Below are 23,835 nucleotides of genomic sequence, written 5' to 3'. Positions count from 1 at the left end.
GACTACCAAAAGGACAGGCTGGAGCGGCTGACACTGATGCAGCACTGGACAGACAGAGGCTGGCTGCCCATTCCTCACCTGTAACCCCACCTCCACAGCAGCAGTGAGAGGTTCCTGCCCCATCCACGGCAGGGGTTCATCGGCCAGGTTGGTCACACTCTGGATAGGATTTGGGGCTCCTGAAAAGGTCTCCTGCCTATTCCCTTACCCAGATTTATTCCCCTATTGAACTAAACAATGAACTTCTGCCAGAAGTGCCAATTCTCAAGGACAGGCTCCAGGAAGCTTCCTTGTCCAAAGAACTAGTTTTTCTGAGAATCACTTTGGGGTGCAAAGGAGAGCATGTAATGCAGGGCTGGGGCAGCTGTTAGGTTTGAGAACGGGGACTGAGTCACCAGCACTCCTTTGCCCTCACTCACCATTCCTGGCTCAGAATGATGTGGGAAGGTGGAGGCTGGGGCCGAGAGCAGGAATTAGAAGATAATGCTACCGATTCCCCATTTCACTTAGAAACGGTTTTGTATCAACCTCCTTTTCTTGGCTTCAGCAGTAAAGAAGTTCCTTCTTTGGTCTAATCAGATCTAATCTGGATCTTTCAGCTTGCCTTTTAGCCATTTTCTTCCTTTTTTTTTTTTAATACTCAAGATCATTCTGCCTTCACACCTTTTTGTTTTTTAAGATATGTTAAAGGATTGTTGATCAGATTATGAAACCGAGAACTAAGAATGCAGTGGAGAGGGACTCAGAAGAATGGGTCTGGGGAGTAACAAAATTGCTAAGGATAATAATGACAATATTATCTAACATGTATTGGGTATCTACTGTGTTTCAGGCAGTAATTGCTTTACATGTTATTTTATTTATCCTTATAACATTCCTGTAAAGTATGTGTACTTACTATTATCCCTAATTTGGAGATAAATAAATGGAGACATATAGAAGTATCATTTTCAAAGTCCACAGCTTATATGTTGCAGAACTAGGATTTGAACCTAGACAATGTGACTTCAGAGTCCACTCTAGATCTTAACCCCTGTGAAGTGGGATAAACAGGAGCACGAAAAATGTAATTCTGTGCCGTGTTTCCCTCTCACAACTCCCTCCTCCAAAATCAGGCTGGGGATCCTATCTGCTTAAACCAAAGCTGGAAGTGATGAAATGATTCATAATGAGAAACCTGAGACTGAATGCATGTTGTCTGAGTTCATTTCTTGAACTCTTTTCATTCTCCCTTGTTTTCCCCTAATGTTTCCGGCTGCATTGAGTATATTCTTTGATGTTCTACTCTTCCTTGGAGGGAACAGCTTGTCCCTCAAGCTCCTTTGGCGGGACACAATATGTGAGCAGAATGGCTCTGAGGAGCCAGAGGCACTCTGAAAGGGCTCAACAGAAAAAGAAGAGGGAGGGGATGACCTCTGGCGTGGAACCCAAGGGGAGGAGGTGGCACACGGTGGGAGACAAGTGTCAGTGTGCAGCTGGTTCAGGCAGGCCGGTGTACCCCCAGTGCCCTCATGCCGCCTGCCAGTGAAACAGAGTGCATGTGTGAGCAGAGTCAGAGCAAGGACACCACCAGAGCTGGGGTGGAAACCCAGAGCCAAACAGAGCTGCAGAAGCCGTGTGCGTGGCAGACAGAGTCTCCAGCTAAAAAGAGAACTGCTGTCAAGTGAGGATCAGGGCACAAAATCCAGGAGAGGAAACAGTCCCGGACTGGGATCCCGGAGAGTTTGTTCCTGGTCCCAGCTCTGTGTGACCCTATCCTTTTCTGAATGTTGATTTCTTGATCCTAGAAAGGGGCACAGGAGGGTGTGGTACCTCTGCGGAGCATCCCCACCAAGGAGATGCTCCCAGACTGGGAGCCACAGCTCAGAGACTGCCCTGTGCCAGGAGCTGTGTCTCAGGGAGAATACAGATCCTACTTATTTCTCACTCAACATGTCGCTTTCTGAACTCATGACTCACAGAAGCTGAGTTGATACCTGGAGATGAGGCAAGAGACTAGACAGGCAAGGAGAGCAGAGCAGGCAGTGGGAGACCAGAGGGCGCTCCTGTGCCTGGAGGGAACCGGACATGGGCAGCGGGCGGAGGCTGAGCTGGTGGCTGGGGAACATCCGGGCTTCCTCCTCCCCTCCACTCAGCCTTTGGGGGAAGTACAAGGAGCAGATGTGTGGGCTGTGGACACGGACAGAGCTGTCTCTGGCATTTTTCCAAAGGAACTGTGGTAGTAGGGTCCACACCCTGAGGCCAAGGCTCCTGCTTGGGTATGGGTTGTGTTAGCCCTGTGGTTTGGGGAGAGACGCTCCCAGGCCCTGAAGGAGTTGACATCCTTCTTCCTTTGAGAAGGCTGGGCCTGCCCTGTGGGTCCTGGCAGAATGTCCCCAGGGTCCAGAGGATCCCACAGGGCCCCCACTGTGAGAGAGGCAGGACCAGGCCCCGTGACGCGGTGAAGCTTCCTCCTTTAGAAGGAAGCTCTGGTTTCTGAACCAACAAGACTTCCACACGGGGAAGTCTAGCTTGGTTTGTTAACTGACTTTACTCTGCAGGAGTCAAAAAGTGGGATGTGAGAGAAGGCCCAGGAGGAAGGGCTGCAGAGAAGCCTGGAGCAGCCCACAGACGGCAGGAAGCTTGACAGCTTCACCTGGGGCTAGAGATCCTATTCTCTGCTCACCTGCCCAGGTTCCTCAGTCCCCAGGATCAGTAAGAAAGTGAAAATCTGTAAAGCAAGATAAGGGTGTGATCTCTTATCAAGGATTGCCTACGGAGCCCAGGGCATGACTTCCTGGAGTCATACATTCACCTAAGCTCTCGGACACTTTCTTTGGAAGGAGAAGAGACCTCATATGCCTTTCTCTAGTAGGTATTATGTGCTGGGCAAAGGACTCTCAAGGATGGGGTGCAGAAGTAGACGGCCTTTATGCTAAGTGCCTACAATATCTGAATTGGAGTGAAGTGAGAGATAGGGAGTTAATAAAGGACACAGAGAGCTACAGAGACCAAATTCCTCAGCTGGACAATGGGAGCAATAAACCCTCAAGAAGAAATCTGAGGCATTTCAGATTTCCTTTCCTAAGGCAACTGGGTGGGTGTGAGACTCATCGCTCCTGGAGAAGTGACACAGCAGAAGAGGACAGAGTGCTTTAGGGTGGCCAGCACAGGAGCACTGAGCTATGACCCTTTGTCCAGGCCTCAGGAACCACACTCTGCCTTTTCTGTAGGGTTACCACAGCCAAGGGCCCAGAGGACTGGAGGCTGCCGGCTCCTGTGGCTGGTTAGAAGACATTGGGAGGGGCTTCCTTGAAGGATCGGTAGTGGACACTTCTGGCATGAGGAGCTCAAATCAGCAGATATATTTGGATAGTGGGGTGGGTGGAAATGTTTGTTTCAAGTGTCTAGAACAGTGGAGGAAGCAGATTTCCAGGGGTGAGGGAGGTCACATGGCAGAGCAGGCCAGCACAGTGTTGCTGAAGCAGTCTTCCCAGACACACAGCTTGGCCCTCACCCAAGGGCACTTGGTCACATAAATGGCTTCTGTCCTCAACACTGAGCAGGCAAGTTTGCATTCCCCTGTTGACTGTTTCCTCCTGCAAAGTTCAGGGAAAGACCATGTCCCTTGTGAAAGGGACCCGCCCCAGGATGTCTCAGGTTTCCCTTCATTTGTTTGAACAGGAAGACCCAGCAGGATGAGGGTAGATCTCAGCTGGGGTTGGACGAGAAAGGTCCTGTTGCAGAGAGAAACTCACTTCTACCCCATCTCTGGAGGCATCAGCCAGTCATTACCCTTTCCTTTCACCCCTGTACCCTCCCCACACCCTCTCACACTCTCAGTCCTTTCAGATGAAGAAATCTGAGCCCCTCCTGCTGAGACTATTCACTTGGCCCAGAGATAAAAGTCCAGGGGACTCAAGGGTATTACTCCATTCCTGCAGCTGATGCAAGATGCAGTCAGGCCTAGCCCCCCTGACCATCCTACTGCTGCTTTACCTGGCTCTCCCTGGACAGTCTCAGGTACGACGGAGAGTGAGGGATCCCACGGTTCTGTGCTTTGGACTGGCTTCTCTCACCACCTGGATCCTTTTCAAAAAGCCCCAGATTCTGGGAGACAGTGAAAGTAGAGAGACTTAGAAACAAATGAATAGCGGATGGGACACCTAGTCTGCTCTGAATATCCTAGGCGTGGGTAGGCAGAGGGGAGAGAGGGAAACAAGCATGGAAGCAAGAGAGGGAGGAATCGTGCGCAGGCCACCTGCTTTTTTATGAAGCCTTGTTTTCTGCAGACGTCTGCCACCCTCTCCCTGTGCAAAAGAATGTGGAGTTCTTGTAGGCATGTGACTTTTCCTTCACTTTCCCCAAAAGCTAAACTACTGGGCTGGAGATGCAGGCTGAAGACATAGTCAGATGAACTACCAGAACCAGAGAAGTTGTGTGCAGGACCACTCAGAGAAGGATAGGGGCCACACATCTTAATTCATGAAGATTCTGTAAGGAAATCCCAGCGGTGCCACCAGCCCAATCAACAATTTAGGAAGAAGTCTCTGATCTAGAATGGGCTCATCCAGCTTTAAAATGGGAGTGGAGAAAAGACAGGGATTATAATAACCAATGTAAATTACTCTCCCCATAGGCTAGGAAGACTCTTTATAAATGTAATCTCTACATTTATTTATAATTCTTAAAAGAGTATATAATTATTCTTCTTTACACACAAGGACTCTGGGACTCAGAGATTAAGTAACTCCACAGAGTCAGAAGTAGAGCTCAGGTGGTCTGGCTTTGAATCAATGGGTCTGGGCTCTGAGTGAGACTGAAGGCAAGGTGACAGGCAAGGGGGAGAAGCCCCCAAATATGCATCTCTCAGCCCTAGAATCTTTTCCCTCTTCCTCTCTTTAGCTGAGTCATATCAGCTGCTTCCCACCCTCACCTTTTTGGCCTGTACTGCATGCCCACCTCAACATAGGTTGCAGCTCCATAGCTCTCTTAGAAGAGGCAAGGATCTAAGGAGAGGTAAAGGCACAGAATCTAGGACAAACAAGACTTGGGGGCAGCTTGCAGCCTTGTCACTTATTAATTATGTGACTTCATAACATATATTTGACTCCCCAGAACCTCTGTTTTTTAATTTATAAATTGTGGATTACAAGTCATACATTGTCATGTTCCTGTGAATGCTTAAGATCAGTCCACACTCTGGTGCCCCATGGTGCTGTTAATATTAATTTCCCTTCTATGAAGATTTAGAACTCTCTGTTCTTGCTGTCTTCAAGGCAAAGTGAACTCGTGCAATCCACTAAATCTCTAGAGTAGGGGTACTGCAGCCCCTGAGATGTTCTCCTAACACCTTTTCAGACCAGCTTTCCTCTCCCCTACAGGGCCTCCAGCAAAAGGCTGCTCCCAGTTATGTGAACTGCAGCCAGAACCAGGCGGCACATGAGGTAGGGTTGAGTGGCCCTACCAACAGGACGTGGAAGGGGACTGCTCTTCAGTTAGGGGAAATCAAGGGGAGGGTCACTCAAGCTCATGACAGAAGGATGCCTAGGCAGTTGAGAACCACCTCCTGCACAGAGAGAGTGCCTCTCAGGCATTCCAGAGCAGGGCCAGCCCCATCTGCCTCATGCTCCCAAATGGGACACTGTGCCCCAACATACTTCATTGTGCTTAATGTGCCTCTGGCCATGCTTTTGCAGCTGCTGAGAAGCGTACCAGGCTCTGTGGATAAGGAAGGTGTGTGCTACTGCGTGGTTCACCTGCCCAGCAACCGCATGGCCCTGCAGCAGCTGGAGCAGCTAGTGAGCACGGCCCAGGTGCTCATGGGCAAATACAAGCAGGAGCTGTCCAGGGTGAGTGTGGGGCTGTGGGTTGCAGCTGTGCTAGCCCCAGGGCTGGGGCTGGGCATTATACAGGCACAGCCCCTCCTGGATCTTTGGGGGGATGGTCCTTGGCAGTAGAGAAGGAAGCACAGCCCTCATTTGCAGGGCTATGAATCCTGAGTCTGAAGGGAATTCTGGGTATGAAGGGAAAATAAGGTACTGTTCTTGGGCCCCTCAGTGGCAGTAACAGCATAGAGAGGCTTATGTGGGAAATGCTTCCTACATTAGTCAGTGAATTAATGGGTATGGAGATGGGCAAAGGGTATAGATCAAGAAAAGATGGCAAGTGGGATGACCAGTACATAGGAGGCAGGAAAGCTTCAGCCGAAGAGCTGTGGTGAAGGTATACGGAGAGTCTGGTAAGCCAGGCTGGGAAGCTTGGTCTTGAAGCTGAAAGGAGGAATGAATGGAAATGCCACAGCAGCAGTATGACATGGGCTTTTTGTAATGGTCGCTCGTGGAGCTCCTGGTGGGTGGATGGGGTGGGGTGAGACTGAAAGCCAGGAGTCTGTCCATTCACTCAGTCACCAAGCTACTCCAGAGAGCATGGCTCTACCCAGAAAAGGGAAAAGAGGGTCTGGGTGTGCAAGGGGAAGAGTTGTTTCCTGCAGTGGAAAGGATATAAGTGTCCTCAGCTGTGAAATGAGGTAACACTCACGATCACCTCAAGGGCTATGAATGGAAGCAAATAAGGTGACAGATATGACAGTATTTTGTGAGCTGTGTGGCACTGGGGGGATGTGAGCAGGTGAAAAGAACCAAAGTACTGAGGTTGAGGGGGCTGCCTGTCCACCCACCACCCCAGGTCAGTGAGTGTATGCGTGTTATTGAAGATCAGAACAACCATGTCCCAGAGATGAACCGTGTACTGGAGCCCAGGAACCCCACCATGCTTGCTTCCTCCTATGAGGCCCCAGCCTTCAACCTGCTGCGCCTGGAGCTGGAGCGGGCCCTAGAGATGGTGACCCAGCTGAAGGCCAAGGGGAGAGTTAGTGGGGCCGAGGACCTCCTCTATCAACTCCAGGGCCAGGTACGTGGACAGGTTAAAGGATCTCTCCCCTTCTGTAGCCTCCTGTCTTTTCCAATCTCATCAATTTGACAATTTCCCAAATCACTTATTTCTGGGAATAAAGAACACTGAGCTGAGAAACGTGGGAGCCTAACCTCAGTTCTTGAGAGCACTCTGTGAGTTGTACATCCCTGGCCTCTCGTTCCCACAGGTGGCCAACCCTAGCCTGACAGTCAGGCTCCTGGCTGACTCTGATTGGCACCGCTTCCGTGCGCTCCGTGAAGAGGTGGACGTCCTCAAGGGCGAGCTGAGCCAGTGTGAAAGGGAGAAGGAGCAAGAGGCCTCCAGAAACACTGGCCCGTACCTGCTCCCTGGTGAGGCCTCAGACTGAATTCCCTGAGATCTCTCCTCCCCAAGGACACGGTTGGGAATGCAGAGCTGGTTATGGTTTACTGTGTGGTGGGCAGTAAATATCTTGATATAGAACAAATCTTCCATTTCCTGGCTTGTTATATCACTATGTCACACATGGGCATACCTGAATACACAGACATATCAACACATATATAGTCAGACATACACACCAACCATCATCCATGCAAAATCACATGTTTACACACTCACGTTTGCACTCAGGGATATGGACACACACGCAAATGTACACACAGTTACTACACTTCCATACTCTGCTCTTTGCAGGTGTGTGCTTCACAAGTACTTCATACCTCACCTGCTCTCTTTCTAGGTTCTTGTGCCTATCAAGGACTCCAAAGGTCAGCAGACCCTCTGTGGTGCAGCTCAACTGGAAAGGCTTCTCACATAAGGCAGGTGCCTGGGGCCGAGACTCAGCACCCAATTCAAACTCTTCCCTCTACTGGGTGGCTCCTCTGGATATAAATTTCAGGTGAGTCAAGGATGATTTTTCTTTTGCAGCCAGGTTCAATCCATATGTTCCCTACCCCACCCAACAGGTTTCTTTGTAACCCCAGCTCAGCTTTCTCTCTGTATTTCCCCTGATACACTTAGCCTAAGCCTGCCAGGTTACCTCCTACTGCTCCTCCCATGGGTTAAGAATGACCTAGACTGCCCTAAGCTTCTCTCACAAATGTGCTGTATAAAATTTCTAATCTCATCATAATCCAAAGCTGGTTCTCTCCCTACCTTGACCTTATCTCAAGAATGAACTCTTATACCAGAGCCCCAGAACCCTAACTTCTTCTAAGAAAAAGTTTAGAGGATGAGATTGCCCAAGCTTGTGACTTGGAGTCAGACATCTGATCTCTGAATCTCAGTACTGCCACTTAAGCTAAGTGACTTTGGAGAAATGAATTAACATTCAGAACCATTCTTAGTCATCTGTAAAATGAGTTCAAGTAAATATAAAAGCATATCACATGAGAGTGTCTAGAAAAAGGTGGATGACTATTGGGCACTGATAAATATTTGTTAGATAAAGGATTGCTAAATGAATCAGTGAGTAGATGAATAAGCCTTTCCATAATCTGGCAGCCTGGCTAGAGAGGTAGACACAGCTCACAGACAGGGTGTTTAAAGTCAGTATATACAGACGTGTGAAAAGACCCAACTGAGTAGGAGATTATAGAAGGGAGGGTGAATGTGGGTTGACACAGTCATTGAAGAAGGCCCTGTGGAAGCTCATCTCAGAAGGACTAGTGTTACTGATACGATAAATGATGCTCTCCAATTCCTATGGATGTTTTACAAGCATATGAAACACATGTATGTGCCTTTGTTGTTTAAGTCCTCTTAAAAATTGTTGGTAAGGTTGGACCTACTGGCCAATGTTAAGCAATAACAATACTCATAAATCAGCAATAATTTAAAGGACCTTCCAGAATGATCTCATGACTGCTAATCTCCCTGAATCCAGCTCCAGAACTATGTCCTGCTACAGGACATAAGTGTCTTAAGGGCAGGTAGAAGGCAGAAGAGTCTGGGTACAGAAGAATATCTATAAAGAAAAAAAAATAGCTATGACTTATTGATTGCTAAATTTGAGATGAATACTCTACTAATTACTTGCATCATCTCAGTCAGTCCTGACAACAAATAATATAGATTCTTTTCTTATTCCTTTTATGGATTTTCATTATGAGCTGAGCAACCTTGAGTGATTTAACTTTTCTAAGACTCAGTCTCCTCTCTGTGGGGATAAAACCCACCTTACAGGGCTTTTACTATAATTAATGAGAAGATGCATGTACAGTGCCCACTAGCATTACTGTGGTGATGTCAATGCTCTTACTGTTAATGCTTTTTATATTTAATTAAAAGAGATTATGAATAATTTCTTTTTGATTCCCAATCCCACCCCCCCACACATACACACCATTAATTAAACATTAGCCTGCTCATTTTTTATAGCATTTTATTACTCTGATGATCTGGTGTGCGGTTTGGCCTAGGTTCTCTGACTACTACTGGCTGCACGAGTCTTACAATGACCTGGTACTGCTGAAGAACTATAAAGAGTATTTCAAGGGCTATGGTGATGGCAGTGGTGACACTGTGTATGAGAACTTCATGTACTTCAATGCCTATGGCACACGTGACATGGCCAAGGTGGACCTGCCTTCCAACACCCTGGTGCTGAAGCGCATGCTGCCCAGCGCCGCCTATAACAACCGCTTCTCCTATGTCAGGGTGCCTTGGAAGGACTTAAATTTTGCTGGTGATGAGAAGGGGCTGTGGGTGCTCTATGCCACAGAGGAGAGCAGGGGCAACCTAGTTATTAGTTCTCTCAATACCAGTACTCTGGAGGTGGAGAAAACCTGGAAGACCAGCCAGTACAAGCCAAACCTATCAGGGGCCTTCATGGTCTGTGGGGTGCTCTATGCCCTGCGCTCACTGAGCACCCGCCAAAAGGAGATCTTCTATGCTTTTGATACTAACACTGGGCAGCAGCACTACTGTAGCATCCTGCTGGATAAGATGCTGGAAACACTGCATGGCATCAATTACTCCCCCTCCAATCATAGGCTCTATGTCTACAATGATGGCTACCTGGTCACTTATGACCTCGGCTTCCTAATGCCAGGGCACAGGCTGCCGAGACCACTAGCTAAGAGGGCTGCGGGGGCTTTGGAGCCAGCAAAGTCTCTCACACTCAACAGGGCCTCCAGGCCCTGAGATCCCAGGGCAGAGCAGTGGTGGATACATGTCCTCTTCCTTGCTCTCCAAAGTGGCCCCCAGACCTACCGATTGGGAGGCAATGATTATCTAGTTAGTTCTTTGTAATTAATATCTCAATCAGCACATTATCTTTAATAATGCTCTAGGTGGAATCGACTGGGGTTTAGTTGGGACACAAAACACTAGCTGGGAAATGGTACCGCCTCTTTATTGGTATCCTAGAATTGTAGGAGGTGGACTCATTTGTTTTTTTTAAAACAAATCTCACATTCAGAATTTTGAAAACTATAAATCCAGCTTTAACAACTGTAGGATTCTCTGAGCTGGGTTTAGAATCTTAGTCTCAGGTTGAGAGCCTCTGTTTCTAGTGCAGAAGATCCAGGGTTGCTGGTCATTACAGTGGATATGGAAGTTCCCTTTCTCACCCAGCCTCCTGTGGGGCACCTGGGGAGAAGAGGAGCAGTGCCCTGGTGTGACAGTCAACATTTCATGGTCCGGTATCAATCTCATTTTGAGTGCAACTGAGAGAGGGGCACAGACCTGAGTCCTGCTCCAGGAAGTGAGCAAGTCAGAGCAGAGCATGAGAGAGTCTGACATGGAATGGGCTGGAGGTCCAGACATTCTTAATGAAGAATCCTTTGGTGCGATAGCAGGAAGCCTCCTGTCCAGCTGTCTAGTTCCTTTGCTCATCTTGAACGCACTGAGAACATACAGGCCTGCACTCTGCTCTTCACTTATCTATCTGCATGGTGCACCTCACCTGAAGGCACGTTGGATGGAATGTTCAAGATTTCAGACCCTAAAGTCTCCCCGGTCACACCAGAATACTTTACACACACTGTCTCATCCTTATACTTTCACATATACATACATTCAAAATCACATCTATGAATCCTCACTCGTATAGACCATATTTCCAAACATCCACACAGACAAAATATACATTGTAACACAGCCACTAACAGAAAATTTATCTTCTACCCAAATAAATATCAAACACCATCCTCAACTGAGAATCTGGCTTTTTAGTTGCCTAAACCTGTCCTGTTAGGAATTTCACTATTAACTATCTCCACCCTCATCTCTTGATTCACAGATCTCTCTCCCTGTTAATGCTTTGACAGTTAAGACCAAGATAAGGCATTGAAACAAATCATTCTAAGAATTCTGCTATAGTGACATGTGGAGAAGACCAAGTAATAGGTGAATAAAAAAAAATAATTTGCAAGTAATGGCACATTCACGTTAGTTTGGAATGCCCCTAGAGGGCGTCTAACTGGCTGGCCCTCTTCCCACTTCCAGGATAGAGGAATCTCTTTTTTGCATCCCTGGGAGCACTCTTAATTAAGTCTAGAGTCCCCAGCTCTAGACCCTGAGAAAAATACGACCTCCTCTTCCATGTAAGATTTTTGCTTTTGCTCCATTTTCCTTTCTAAGGCTTCAGTTTTACCAGATCATTAACAAAAGTAATAAGCTCCTTCTTATGGGAGGGATTCCATTCTTACCCACAGGTGTGTGGTTTTATCTACAGCTTCAATGGACCCAACTTTTTATTACAAGCCTGACATCTCTACAAGGGACCCACACATAGTACAGAGAAACACACATCCCATATAAGCAACCTGGACTTTTTTTTTTTTTTAATAGTTCCATCCTGAGAACTTTGTCCCCAGTTTTATAGAAAATTGTCCTATTTAATTTCTTTATGGAGACTGAACCCCACCCCACCCTGCCAAATCTTCCTCCCTTCCCCACTAGTCCTGGCAGACTGTGAGGCTAGAGTTGACATCACAATATTCCTCTTCTGAAAGGGTTATGCCCTTGGTGGGTGGAGCAGAGGGAGAAGTCATCTCCACTTAGCCCACCTTGTACCAAGTATGAATCAGTAGCCATGACAGGTCTTGGCTGGGCCGCATCTGGAGAACTGGGGTCGGGGTACAACATTGCAAAATCCTTGGCCTCAGACTGGTGACTCATCCCTTTTTGGGCAACAGGAAAACTAGCCTGTGGCCTGAGAATACAACACCTGAGACAGAAGCCAGCAGAAATATTTGCCTGCCCTCACTGCTTCTGCCCCTGCTTCTACCTGTCCTCGCACTATGCCACATGCCATTTCTCGAATACTCAGGATGGCCCAGAGTGGGCATATGTCAAGTCTGCCTGCAGGCAAGAACACCTCTTTGAGTATCCCTCGAATGATGGTGAAGACACCAGGAAAGCAGGAAGACTTTATGACAGCAGATGACACCTTGGTGAGGCAGTTTAAGGAGAAGCTTCTTGGCTCACTTTAATGCCAAATGGACCAACTAGTGCTGCTCTTCATGGGCTGCCTTCTCAAAGATCGTGACACACTGAAGCAGAGGGGCATCCTGGATAGCCAGACCATCCACTCGGTCATCAAGTCCAAACAGAGCTCCAGATCCCTAGCCCATTCCTCCCGGAACCTGTCAGACAACAAGCCCTGCCACCAGGACAGAAGCAGAAAAGGAAAAAGCAGTGAGGTACACCAACCTGCTGATGTGAGTTACCCCCGACGGGAATCAGCTGTCTTCATCGAGCCTGATGTGCCCAAGGTGCATACCCAGGGCCTGGAAGTAGGCAGTCCAGAGTACATGACACGGGTGCTGCAGAATCCTAGCATCCAGCAGCCATTGTCCAACATGGACCTCATGAGACAGTTCATCTTAGAACACCCAGACATGCAATAATCGATGCAGCAGAACCCAGAGGCCTCACACATCCTTGACAATTCTGAGATCCTATGGCAGACTCTGGAGCTGGCCAGGAACCTTGCCATGATTCAAGAGATAATGCAGATCCAGCAACCTGTGCAGAATCTTGGGCAGCCACTGAACCCACAGTCACACGTGGACGTGGAGACAGTCCCAGATGGGGTCAATGCCCTGGGCCAGAGCTATGCTGAGTTCAATGACCAAATGCTCAACAGCGTACAAGATCCCTTTGGGGGCAACCCTTTCACAGCTCTCCTGGAAGGACAAGTGCTGGAACAAGCCCAGTCCTCACCCCATCTCCACCATCACTCCAGGAACGGCAAGACCATCTCCCACAGCTCCCTACAGCCCAAGTCATCTATTGTAGTTCTCAGGGTTTATCCTCCATCACCTCGGCCAGCACTGCCTCCAACAGGGTGAGCCATACTTCCAGGGCCAGCAGTGCCACTATCTCCACTGAGCACTGTAGTCACACCTGTGCCATTGAGGAGCCAGCTAGGGTACCAGCCTTACCTAGCATAGAGCTTGGCCAGAAGCCCCAGGGAGAAGCTACAGGTGCACCATCTTTCTAGATAGCCCTGGCCAGAAATGAGAGGATGATATACAGTGGGCAGATGAGCAGACCAGCTACCCCATCACAGGAAGCACAATCCAGTTTCTTTTAAACAATCCTTACCTGGCAGACCAGATGGTGGTGTTCATGAGTGTGCCCCAGCTGAGGGAACAGGGGAGGCAGCAGCTGCCCACATTCCTGCAGCAGACACCGCTTTCTGAAGTACTGATGGCCCTTGCCAACCCAAAAGCTTTGCAGGCAATACTGCAAATGGAGCAGCGCCTGCCCCTCTTGGTCACAGAGGCACCTGTTCTTCTGCCTTGGATCGTACCCTGCCTATGGGGCCTGGGTTGGCTTCTTGTGCCCAGCTGCGGCCACCCTGACACTGTGCCCTGGGCCTGGGGTGCATCGATATGGCTGAACCCAAAGGGCCTGAGTGCTGACACAAATCTGGAGCTGCCCTGCAGAGGCTGCAGTCCCTAGCTGGAGACCCTGCCTACTTTCTTCAACCCCCTGAAATTTGTTTCAGCAAGCAAATGAAATCTCTTTAAGCCACGGGATTTGGGAACCACCATGCCAATCTGCAGGACTCATTGCCACTGAGGGAGACACCAGGGCTGCTGGCCACCACACCTACCTATCTGTGTGCTACCTGCCTGCTCACCTGTTTGACTACCTTACCTGCCTTTTCTACCTTTTCTAACGCTTCCGGCCAGAAGTCCTGGAATAGGAGAAACCAAACAATGCTTTCTCTGCTAAACGCTAGAACACAGGCCATGGCTAGAATATCTGTCAATAAAATGGCTACACCCATTTGCCCCATCTGAGGTTTGGCTTTTATCTTTTGCAGAAAGGACAATTATCTATATGTGATATTCCCATCTCACCTACAATACATGCATGAACACACACACAGACCCCACATACATATGTTAACATAGAGAATCATCATTGCACACATAGGACCACATGGACACGTAGCCTCAGACAGGTGTGCATGCATACACAAGCTCACACAGTCAAAGATTCACACACACAGGCATATGAAGTCAACAAATGGTACACGCAGTTGTGTGTATACAAAGTTATACACAAACACAGATGCATAAACAGAGCCATGTGTAGAGGAAGACAGTTACAACATACCCATACAAAAAGGGAAAAGCACTATAGGGAGACCCAAAAATTTAGTCATGAAGACTTCCCTGATTTCTCAAGTCCAAATTGTTCAACTTTGAAAGTAGAAGAAGATGGCCTGGTGGGCCAGAGCAGGAAAAACTCACATTTCCACCAGGTCTTGGTAAGTATTTATCCTCATAGGACCTCTCACTAATTCCCATTGTCACAGTCACAGGGCTTTACTGTCACCAATCTCTCTCCAGCCCAGAGAGACGCAGCTGCTGTCACCCCCACTGCATTGCCCGATCAGCAGGCCTTCGGGGCATGTGGCACCTTCCACAGTATCACAGGCTTTAGCACATCCAGTGTTTGCAGCTGGTGTGTCTGATAGCGAGCCGAGGTCCCATCTCCTTCTCTTCCTGCCTCAGTAAGAATATCCCAGACAATTGATATGTCAACAGGGGTGGTTCAATTATGCAATTATTAAATAATAAGCTCTTGCTATAATTTAATAAATCAAATATTGTGGTAGGCATTGAAAAAATAGCAGTGACAATACAAAGATCCTTTATTTATGGAGTCTCTTTGGTGGGGATACAGACGGCATTCAACTTAGCTCATGGATGTGTTAGGTGGTGATAAGCACTATGAAGGAAAAAGGAGCAGGATTAGCTTTTCTATAAAAGGGAAATCAGGGAAAGCCTTTCTGAAAAGGAGACATTTGAGTAGAAATCAGAAGAAACTGGGAGAGCTAAACATGCAATTCCCTGGGCTAAGTATGTTCCAGGCAGAGAAGGAACATAAGAGTGAAAGCCATGAGGTAAGAGTGTTCTTCTTGTCTTTGAAGAATAAATAGGAGAAGGTGTAGTTGGAGTGGAGTGAACAACAAAAACAACAACAACAAAAAAAATGGGGAGAAAAAAGAGGACATCAGAGAAATCATGAGGACTTTGTAGCCTGGTGAGGATTTTGGATTTTATTGTGAATGCAAGAGAAAAATCACCGCTGAATTTTGAGCAAAGGAATGGAGTGAGTCACCACAGCAACCTGGCTGCTGGATGGGGAACAGACTGGAGCAGTAAAAGTTGGAAGAAGGGAAATTAGACAGCTTTGGCGACAGAGCAGGTGGGAGACGGCAGTGCCTAAACTAGGGTGGCAGCAGTGGGTGATGAGAAGTATTCGGATCCGGGTCTGTAAAGGGACCCACAGAGGTTTATGCATTCCTACAACCACCCATCCTTGCCTCGATGTTGCCTTCAGCAAGCACGAAGAATGGACCCACAAAACTCCAAGTGCTCCCAGCAAGCGCAGTGCCAGAGAATGCCCACTCCACCACCAAGAAGGCATGTCTCTGGAAAGAAACCATAGCTAAAGCTGACTCTTCTCCTCATTATGACATCTCTAGCCAATTAATTAATCTAATTAAGCCTTATACCGTGTTTGCCTCAGTTAACATAGAAAGCTTAAGCGCTCCAGGTCATTTTTCTGATTCTCACCTCAAGAGGCTCTGAAAAGCCCTCATCTAACTCAGCTGTCCACTCACCATCAATTCTCCAAACTTTTCCACTCTATCAGATAGAACTCATAATGTAGCCATAGCAAAACTGTCACCTCTCTCCTCTCTCAATGCCTCCTGACTGTTTTGCTGTAACTGAAATCTGGCTTTCCCCCAGGACACTGCTTCTCTAGTGGGGGCTGCTTCTTTCAGCCCGGTGGACTCACACCTTTTGCTTCCTGACCACAGTTTTCCAGCTTCCACACCATTCTATAATCTGTCACTATAATCACTTTGGCATAATACTCACCTAGCAAACTCACCGCGGTTATATTCAACTCTGCCTAATCTCGGTGTAAGCATACAACTCTGCTGACTAGTCTCATTTAAATTTATTGTAAAAGTGTTAATTGGTCTGTTAGTAATTCTACTGCATTTTCCTACTCCAGCATTCCTCACCAGAATCTCATCAGAATCACTTGGAGTGTGTGTTAAAATACAGAGTTCTGGGCTTCGACCCACGGGTTTCTGATTCATAGGTCTAGAGTGGGGCCCTGAAGTTTTCATTTGCAAGTTCCCCAGGGGCGCTGATGCTGCCGGTCTGGGAGCCACACTTGAGGCTCCAATACCCTGGTCAATTCACCACCTTATTCTTTTTTTTTTAGATAATTATTTTTTATTGAAGGGTAGTTGATGCACAGTATTACATTACATTAGTTTCAAGTGTACAACACAGTGATAAAACATTTATATACATAATTCTAGGTTCCAGCTATCACCCTACCAAGCTGTTACAATATCTTGACTATATTCCTTATGGTATACATTACATCCCGGCTACTTATTTATTTTACCATTGGAAGTCTGTCCTTTTATTTTTTATTTTATTTTTTATTTTTTATGAGAGGTGAGGGCATCTCTCATATTTATTGATCAAATGGTTGTTGACGACAATAAAATTCTGTATAGGGGAGTCAATGCTCAATGCACAATCATTAATCTACCCCAAGCCTAATTTTCATCAGTCTCCAATCTTCTGAGGCATAACAAACAAGTTCTTACATGGAGAACAAATTCTTACATAATGAATAAGTTACATAGTGAACAGTACAAGGGCAGTCATCACAGAAACTTTCGGGTTTGCTCATGCATTATGAACTATAAACAGTCAGTTCAAATATGAATACTCATTTGGTTTTTATACTTGACTTATATGTCACCACCTTATTCTTTATGAGGATCATTTCATACCTTTTCTGTCCTTCTCAAACTTTAAATGCTCCTTTTTTAATTCTCAGTCTCAACTGACAACAAGAAGACAAACATGATCAGAAATGACTTATATCACTAAGTGCATGAACTAATCTGCACCTGCAGCTGTGCTGCACCCCATCCTATTTCAATGAATAAAATGTCGATTGTCCTAAATCAAGCTCTCTACTTGGGCACTTAATCCTAATCCCTGTATAATCTGTCTGTGCAGTAACTTGCTCTTGCAATTATTTTCTCTTTGTTTTGCAGGATTCTTTCCCTCCTCATTGGATTGTTCCCATCAGAATCAAAACACAATGTAATATTCTCAGCATAAGGAAAAACAAAACCAAAATGCCTTCATCCCCATATTCCGACACAGCCACCCTCCCTTTTCTCTACTCGGCATGCTCCTAAGGGTCCCACGTCCTGTCCAACCCATTGGCTTTGAACCCCACTCCAGGGTTCCACCGCCACCACTCTTCCAGAGCCAGTCTCATCACAGTCCCCAGCTCTCTCGGGTAAAATCCAGTGGCCCGTTCTCAGTCCTCACCTCACTGACCCACCAGGATCATTTGGTGCAGGTGGTCACTCTCTCCCTTTTGAAACTCGTCACTTGCCTTCTCTCTCTTCTTCTCTCCCCTTTTTCTGACAATGTTGTATTTCTTCTTGGTTTCCTTTGCTGAATTCATCTAACCTTCCAGACTTCTATCTATCGTAGTGCCCAGGACTCAGTCTTTTTATCTCTATCCTTTTACTGTACTCATTGATCTCATGATTGCAGATACTCTGTCACTGCTGATGAAGTCTAGACTCACAATACTGAACCACCTTCCTACACGTCCATTTGGATGTAAAACAGATGTGCCAAATATGTGTAAAACTGAACTCTTAAATTTTCTGTTTAACTTTATTCCCTGGTCATTTTAAAATTTAAAATTTGAAAATTTCAGCCAGTCCATTCTTTGAGTTCTTCAGGGGAATAATAATATTAAAAAAACACAGTTTAAAATTTCATGTCATTCTTGGCCTGTCTCTCAAGACTCTAGATCCTACTCATTGGAAAGTCAATACTTTGAATGTAGATAAAGAATTCATGGCTAATGTTGAATTAGAGAGAAGACATAGAGAAAGGTACATAGATTGCTAGGAAGAAGAGCAATTCAGGGTGTAGCTGAATTTGGGCCTTAATAGGGACAAAGGCATTAAGGAGACTTTCTTAACTCTCCTATCTGCATCGGAGTCTCCACATACCACATACCAGTTTGTGTGGTAGCAGGACTATTGGCCTAGGAAGAGTCAGCCCAGACCCCTGTGAAGAAGGCAACTGAGATAAAGGGAGAAGATGAGTTGAAGAGTAGAAGAGATGGAGTCCTCAGGGATCCAGAGCCCCTTGGCGAAGAAGTCTCAAGAAGCCATTGTATGAGGCTGTGATGTCAGAGCTGACATCACAGAGGCGACCTGACAGAGTGAGTTCTGACCAGAAGGCTTCATGGGTGGCTGTTAGCAAGATGAGGGCAGTGTGGAGCCCTGTATAAGAGGAAGGACAGGGCTACAGCTGATTGGTATGTATTCCTCAGACTGGGCCCTTTTTCCTGACTTTGCCTCTTTACTCAGCAAATAGAGACCTCTTTCCCAGGGCCTCAGGTTTCCCTCCCCTGATCCTGATATCTCTCAAATCCATAGTCTTCCAAAGCATCCTATCCTAAAGGCCTCACAGCCCCTTCCATGTGGATACTCCAGCTTCCCCACCCCAAGATGCCGGGCCCTTTTACCAATCACATTTCCTACTCTCATCACTGCCCAAAAGGTGATCTTCGTCTCCCATCCCCATCCCCCAGCTGTGTCCCCACAGACCTGGGCCTCCTGCTGCCTACCATGGCCAAACGCAGAGAGGCGCTGCCACAGGGCAGCCCAGCACCAGGCCAGGATCCCCAGCTCATCAAGGTGACAGTGAAGACACCCAAGGACAAGGAGGATTTCTCAGTTACAGACACTTGCACCATCCAGCAGCTGAAGGAGGAGATATCCCAGCACTTTAAGGCCCACCCTGATCAGCTGGTCCTAATCTTTGCTGGCAAAATCCTCAAGGACTCTGACTCATTAGCACAGTGTGGAGTGCGAGATGGCCTCACTATACACCTAGTTATCAAGATGCCACGCCACACCCTGGCCACTGAGCGCCCCGCTGCTTCAGTCCTCACCCCAGCCCTAAGCCCTGGGCTGCTCCCTCAGCTGAGCTCCATTTACTCAGCAGAGGGACCACCCACCTTTAGCTTGGGTGTTCTCACAGGCCTCCGTGGGCTAAGACTGACCTCTGGTAGTTTCCCCAACCAGCCCAGCTCACTCATGTCTCAGCACGTATCTGTGCCTGAATTAGTGGCTCAGATCATTGATGACATCTTCACCCAGGGTCTGCTATCTAACACAGGCCTTGTGTACCAGCTGATTCTCAACAACCCCCACATGCAGCAGCTGATCCAGCACAACCCTGATATTGGGCATATTCTCAACAACCCTGAAATCATGCGGCAGACGCTGGAGTTTCTACGCAATCCAGCTGTGATGCAAGAGATGATGCGTAGCCAGGACCGGGCACTCAGTAACCTGGAGAGCATCCCCGGTGGCTACAATGTGCTTTGTACCATGTACACAGATATCATGGACCCAATGCTTAATGCTATACAGGAGCAGTTTGGTGGCAATCCCTTTGCTAATGCCACTACCGTTAATGCCACCAGAGGAAGCTGTCAACCTTCAAGGATGGAGAATTGTGACCCTCTCCCTAACCCTTGGGCTTCCACCTATGGAGGCTTGGGTGGCAGACGAGGCAGGGGGCCTGGGGATGAGGCTATATCCGAAATTAGAAATAGGGTCTCCAACATTCTGGGAAACATAGGGCTCTATGACTATCTCCAGCAGTTCCATGAGACCTCTCAGTCCCTGGGAAACTACCTGCAGGGGTCTGTGTCCACCCTCAGCCCCAGCCAAGAACCACCACCACCACGAAACCGAGCTCCCCCAGCTCCACCCTCATCCCAGGAACCTAAGGAAGGTCAGCCTCTCCCCAGGGAGTCAATAACAATCAAAGGAAAGTCATCCTCTCCAGCCTTCTTGAGATACTCCACAGAGAGCAGTACTGGACAGGACGGAGGCCAAGATAGTGCAGGGAATGGCTCTGACGGCCACAATGCCAACATGCCTGATCTCATCTCGGGGCAGGGGAGCCCTGCCCACAGGGGTCCATCTGCTCCTTCACTACCTTCCACCATGGCAGCTTCTCCTGGGATCCCTGAGCATGCCCGGCTGCCACTGCCAGCTTATCTAAGATCTCTGAGGCCAGCCAGCCTGAATCCTGTCCCACAGCTGCAGGATGAAATGCGCTGCCAGCTGCCACTGATGCTGCATCTTCAGGCGGCCATGGCCAGTCCTCGGGCCATGCACGCCCTGCTGCAGATTGAGCAGGGTCTGCAGACCCTGGCTGCTGAAGCACCTAGCCTCCTACTCTGGCTCACGCCTTGTCTAGCAGCACTGGGAAGTACAGGAGGTACTGAGCCGAGAGAGGGCACCCTTACGCCTGAGGATCCCCCCCAGGCCCCAGCCCCTGAGCTTTCCACAGTACAGGGCTCTCTGGGGCTGGGCTTCCACACTACCCTCCTCCTCCAGATGTTGCAAGCCCTGGCTGCAGCCAATCCCCAGCAGCTGCAGCCCGAAGCTCACTTCTGGGTACAGCTGGAGCAGCTGCGGGCAATGGGCTTTCTGAATCCTGAAGCCAACCTCCAGGCTCTCATTGCCACTGGGGGTGACGTGGATGCTGCTGTGGAGAAGCTGAGGCAGTCGTAGGAGCCCTAGGTGTTCAGACCACATCTTGGCTCTGTGCCCTTTCCCCACAGCCACTACCCTAATGTCCCCATTCTTGAATGCAGTTGCACTATGAACCAAATTCACTATGACGCCCTTTACTGCAGAGACAATGTTGGTCCAGTCAGTGAGGAAGAATGAGAGCCGGCAACAGGGTGGGGGTGCTGTGTGATCCAAATACCCCTGCCACTGTGCCATGATGGGGCCCCAGTCTGAGCTCTGCTTATGCCTATCTTGAGATGCAATTTTATCCAATCTCCAGTGTCAGGTGCTGCCTAAGTCTGATTCTTTTGGTCTGTGTGAAAGGGGGAGGATATGGGAAGAGAGGTGGGGGAAAGAGCTGTCTCTGCATGGTTGGGAGAGCTTGGTTGGGAGAGCTTGGAGGAGAAGCTAAAAGGGCTAAAGTTAGAAGAACTAGAGTCATGAACAGCAAAGGGGGTGAGCTCAGCCCTGTGGCTTTCCTGGTGTCCTTCCAGATATCACTCAAGATTGGTGCCCTATAGAAGCTGCAACCATGTGCTCTGTTCTTAGGGGCTCTCTTCCACCAGCCTGACTGAAAAGGGAGCATAGTTTCTTATTTTTCTTGCTGCTGAAGACTACCCCTCAGGGAACTTTCACTTTCTGGGTTTGATGCTGATCCCTGAGTGGATATAGATTAAGCAAGCATTCAGGCTGAATTCTAAGATATCCTAATCTCACCAAGTTTACAAACTTACTCCCCCTGGTAGCCAGATCCAGACGGCTGATCTCACTGCCATGGACTCAGCCTGTCCTGGGTTTTGTCTTTCTTGCAATTCCTAGTTCAGGAACTGAGTGAGTACCCTGTGCTCAGTATCCTGCTAATAATTTGAAATTCAACATGAGTTAAGAGAGATATGATCCTGCCCTCATGAGTTTATGATCTGGTAGCAGGAACTGTTCCAACTGTGAGTATTTGAAGAGCACTTGTTAATATATAACTAAAAACTATGAAAAGTGCTGTGAAATAGCCTAAGGGGCTGAAACTAGTTGGGGAGACTTGAAAGGTTCCTGTAAGTGCTTCAAGCTAAAATCTTAAAAGTGGTAAGGGTGGAGCTGGGAAAGATCTGAAGGGGGAGGGAAGAGTACTCCAGCAGAAGAGCCATTGTGCACAAAGACGCCGAGGTAGGACGTACATAACACATAAGAAGTGCAACTGAATCTCAGATTAGGTTCTTATTGGCACTTGGGGGCACTGCCCATTACCCAAGTACTTCTAGGGTGAAAGTGTTACAATGCATAAGTTGAGTGACCCATCCATGCCTTCCAGTACACAAAAATGCACCTGTGAGCTCACATGAGTAAAACACACAAATGCATATTCACACTCAAACACATCTTTATCTGGGCATACCTTTGTACTCGTGTACAAGCATACAAAACAGAGTCTGGTCCTGTCAAGGAAAGAAAAAGCTGTTTGATGGAGGACACCACCATGGTAAACATGGCTGTCATGCACAGTCAAACATCAGAGAGTATATTTAATTGCCAAAGGAATCATATCCTTTGGGACCTTGGAGAAACAGAACCTCTGCCTGGAACCCAAGATTCAGTAAGTGGACCAACTGTCATTACCTTTTAGCTACCAGTGTGTAACTCAGAGATGAAACACGTTTTTGGGGCAAAACTCTCCAACTACTCTAGGTCTCCTCCTGTGGAGCAGCTCACTAAACATACCTTCTACTCCCTCCACTCCCCATCGGGGTGTGTGGAAGAGAGCGCTCATCCAGATCAAGGAACCTGTTTCTAGTGGTGCTAAGGGAAAGGCGAGGAAAACCCTGCCTCTCCGTCTCCTGTAACTAACAAGAACTTTGGGGCTGCCTCTGGAGGGGAGAGAGGTACAATGCAATCTCTAATTTCAGTCCTCAGCAGAGGGCTAAGTCAAATATCTGGGCCTTGGGAGGACCCCACATGAGGGACTTGTGTGGTAGGAGAAGAGAAGCAGAGACATAATTTTGATCACATTGGGCCAAGTGCCTGACTCCTCCTAAAGAAAATGCAGCCTTTCTTCAGACCAAGAGATTTTGCAGAAAGCAAAAATGCAGTGAAGCAGCAATGCTGGTTTGTACCACAAAAGCTGGCAGGTGGACAGTAATTTAAGGAAAAGGTACTATCCAAACAAGTGAGCTTTTTTTTTTTTTCAGATATTCCCCTCAGTCATAAATATGGCCTGCATTTTTTCTAGATATTTTAAGGTTTCACTACTTAAATTTAAATAGCATTTAACACTTATCAAGGCTTCCTATATGCCCTGAATATAGGAAGGTTCTAAGCCTTTTACATCTGAAGCCACACAATACAATAGTTCTTCCTTTTGCAGGTAGTATGATTTCCCTATTTTTCAGACGTAGGAAACTGAGGCCTAGGGAGAGGGGAAGTACATTGCTTAGTTAGTTCCATGTAGTGGAGCCAGGATTTGAAATTAGACAGTCTACTTCCACAGACTACACTTTTTACTACTGCACTAAATTGTTTATTAGTGTTTTAATATTCACCCTTAAAAAGCAAAGAAGGGCAGGGTTTGTGGAATTCATGGGAATTTTTGTATCACTGGCTCCTGCAAATCTCTGCACTGGATTAAAATATGTTCTTTACCATATCCTACACATGTGTATATGTGTGTTTATGGGTTTTTACATCTGCTAGTACCAAACTTCAATTATTTTAACTTTGAAATATTTAATGACACAAAGTTTAATGCTTGACTCATTGTTTCTTAACTAAATATCACTGTCTAACTTTGTTTTTGCATATACTGTATAGATGTCCACCAAATGCGACCT

The 23,835-nt window shown here is 47.4% G+C and overlaps 5 protein-coding genes across 6 annotated transcripts in view; 3 read left to right on the top strand and 2 right to left on the bottom strand.

The window, feature by feature from the left end:
* The window catches only part of LOC118933078 (olfactory receptor 52B6-like), a 118,567-nt gene that overhangs the window by 53,641 nt on the left and 41,091 nt on the right, over nucleotides 1-23,835 (bottom strand). Inside the window, exon 1 of one of the 2 annotated variants that reach the window (XM_036927053.2) lies at nucleotides 20,436-20,543. The exons of the other annotated variant lie outside the window; for it this stretch is intronic. The gene's annotated coding sequence lies outside the window, so the exon portion shown is untranslated. Of the gene's footprint in view, nucleotides 1-20,435; nucleotides 20,544-23,835 lie in introns of those variants that run through there. 2 annotated transcript variants of the gene reach the window in all.
* LOC118933075 (tripartite motif-containing protein 6) overlaps nucleotides 1-23,835 on the bottom strand; it is a 162,945-nt gene that overhangs the window by 98,026 nt on the left and 41,084 nt on the right. The window lies entirely within an intron of this gene.
* Nucleotides 3,919-10,032, top strand: LOC118933083 (olfactomedin-4-like). Its single transcript, XM_036927058.2, is given in 7 exon segments — nucleotides 3,919-4,002; nucleotides 5,679-5,831; nucleotides 6,667-6,891; nucleotides 7,082-7,244; nucleotides 7,616-7,636; nucleotides 7,639-7,774; nucleotides 9,297-10,032. Coding segments are annotated over 7 exon segments (1,491 nt in total). The 5' UTR covers nucleotides 3,919-3,933; the 3' UTR covers nucleotides 10,021-10,032.
* Nucleotides 12,123-13,791, top strand: UBQLNL (ubiquilin like). The gene is given in 3 exon segments (XM_036927051.2): nucleotides 12,123-13,044; nucleotides 13,047-13,303; nucleotides 13,306-13,791. Coding segments are annotated over 3 exon segments (1,665 nt in total).
* Nucleotides 18,373-21,507, top strand: LOC118933074 (ubiquilin-3). The gene has a single exon (XM_036927044.2). It carries the CDS (start codon nucleotides 18,902-18,904, stop codon nucleotides 21,014-21,016), a length of 2,115 nt encoding a protein of 704 aa, XP_036782939.2. The 5' UTR covers nucleotides 18,373-18,901; the 3' UTR covers nucleotides 21,017-21,507.

The sequence above is a fragment of the Manis pentadactyla genome, chromosome 9 (assembly GCF_030020395.1).
Source record: "Manis pentadactyla isolate mManPen7 chromosome 9, mManPen7.hap1, whole genome shotgun sequence".
Lineage (NCBI taxonomy): Eukaryota > Metazoa > Chordata > Mammalia > Pholidota > Manidae > Manis > Manis pentadactyla.
Note: the sequence above shows the minus strand (reverse complement) of the source record. Positions and strands in the feature narration are given on the sequence as shown.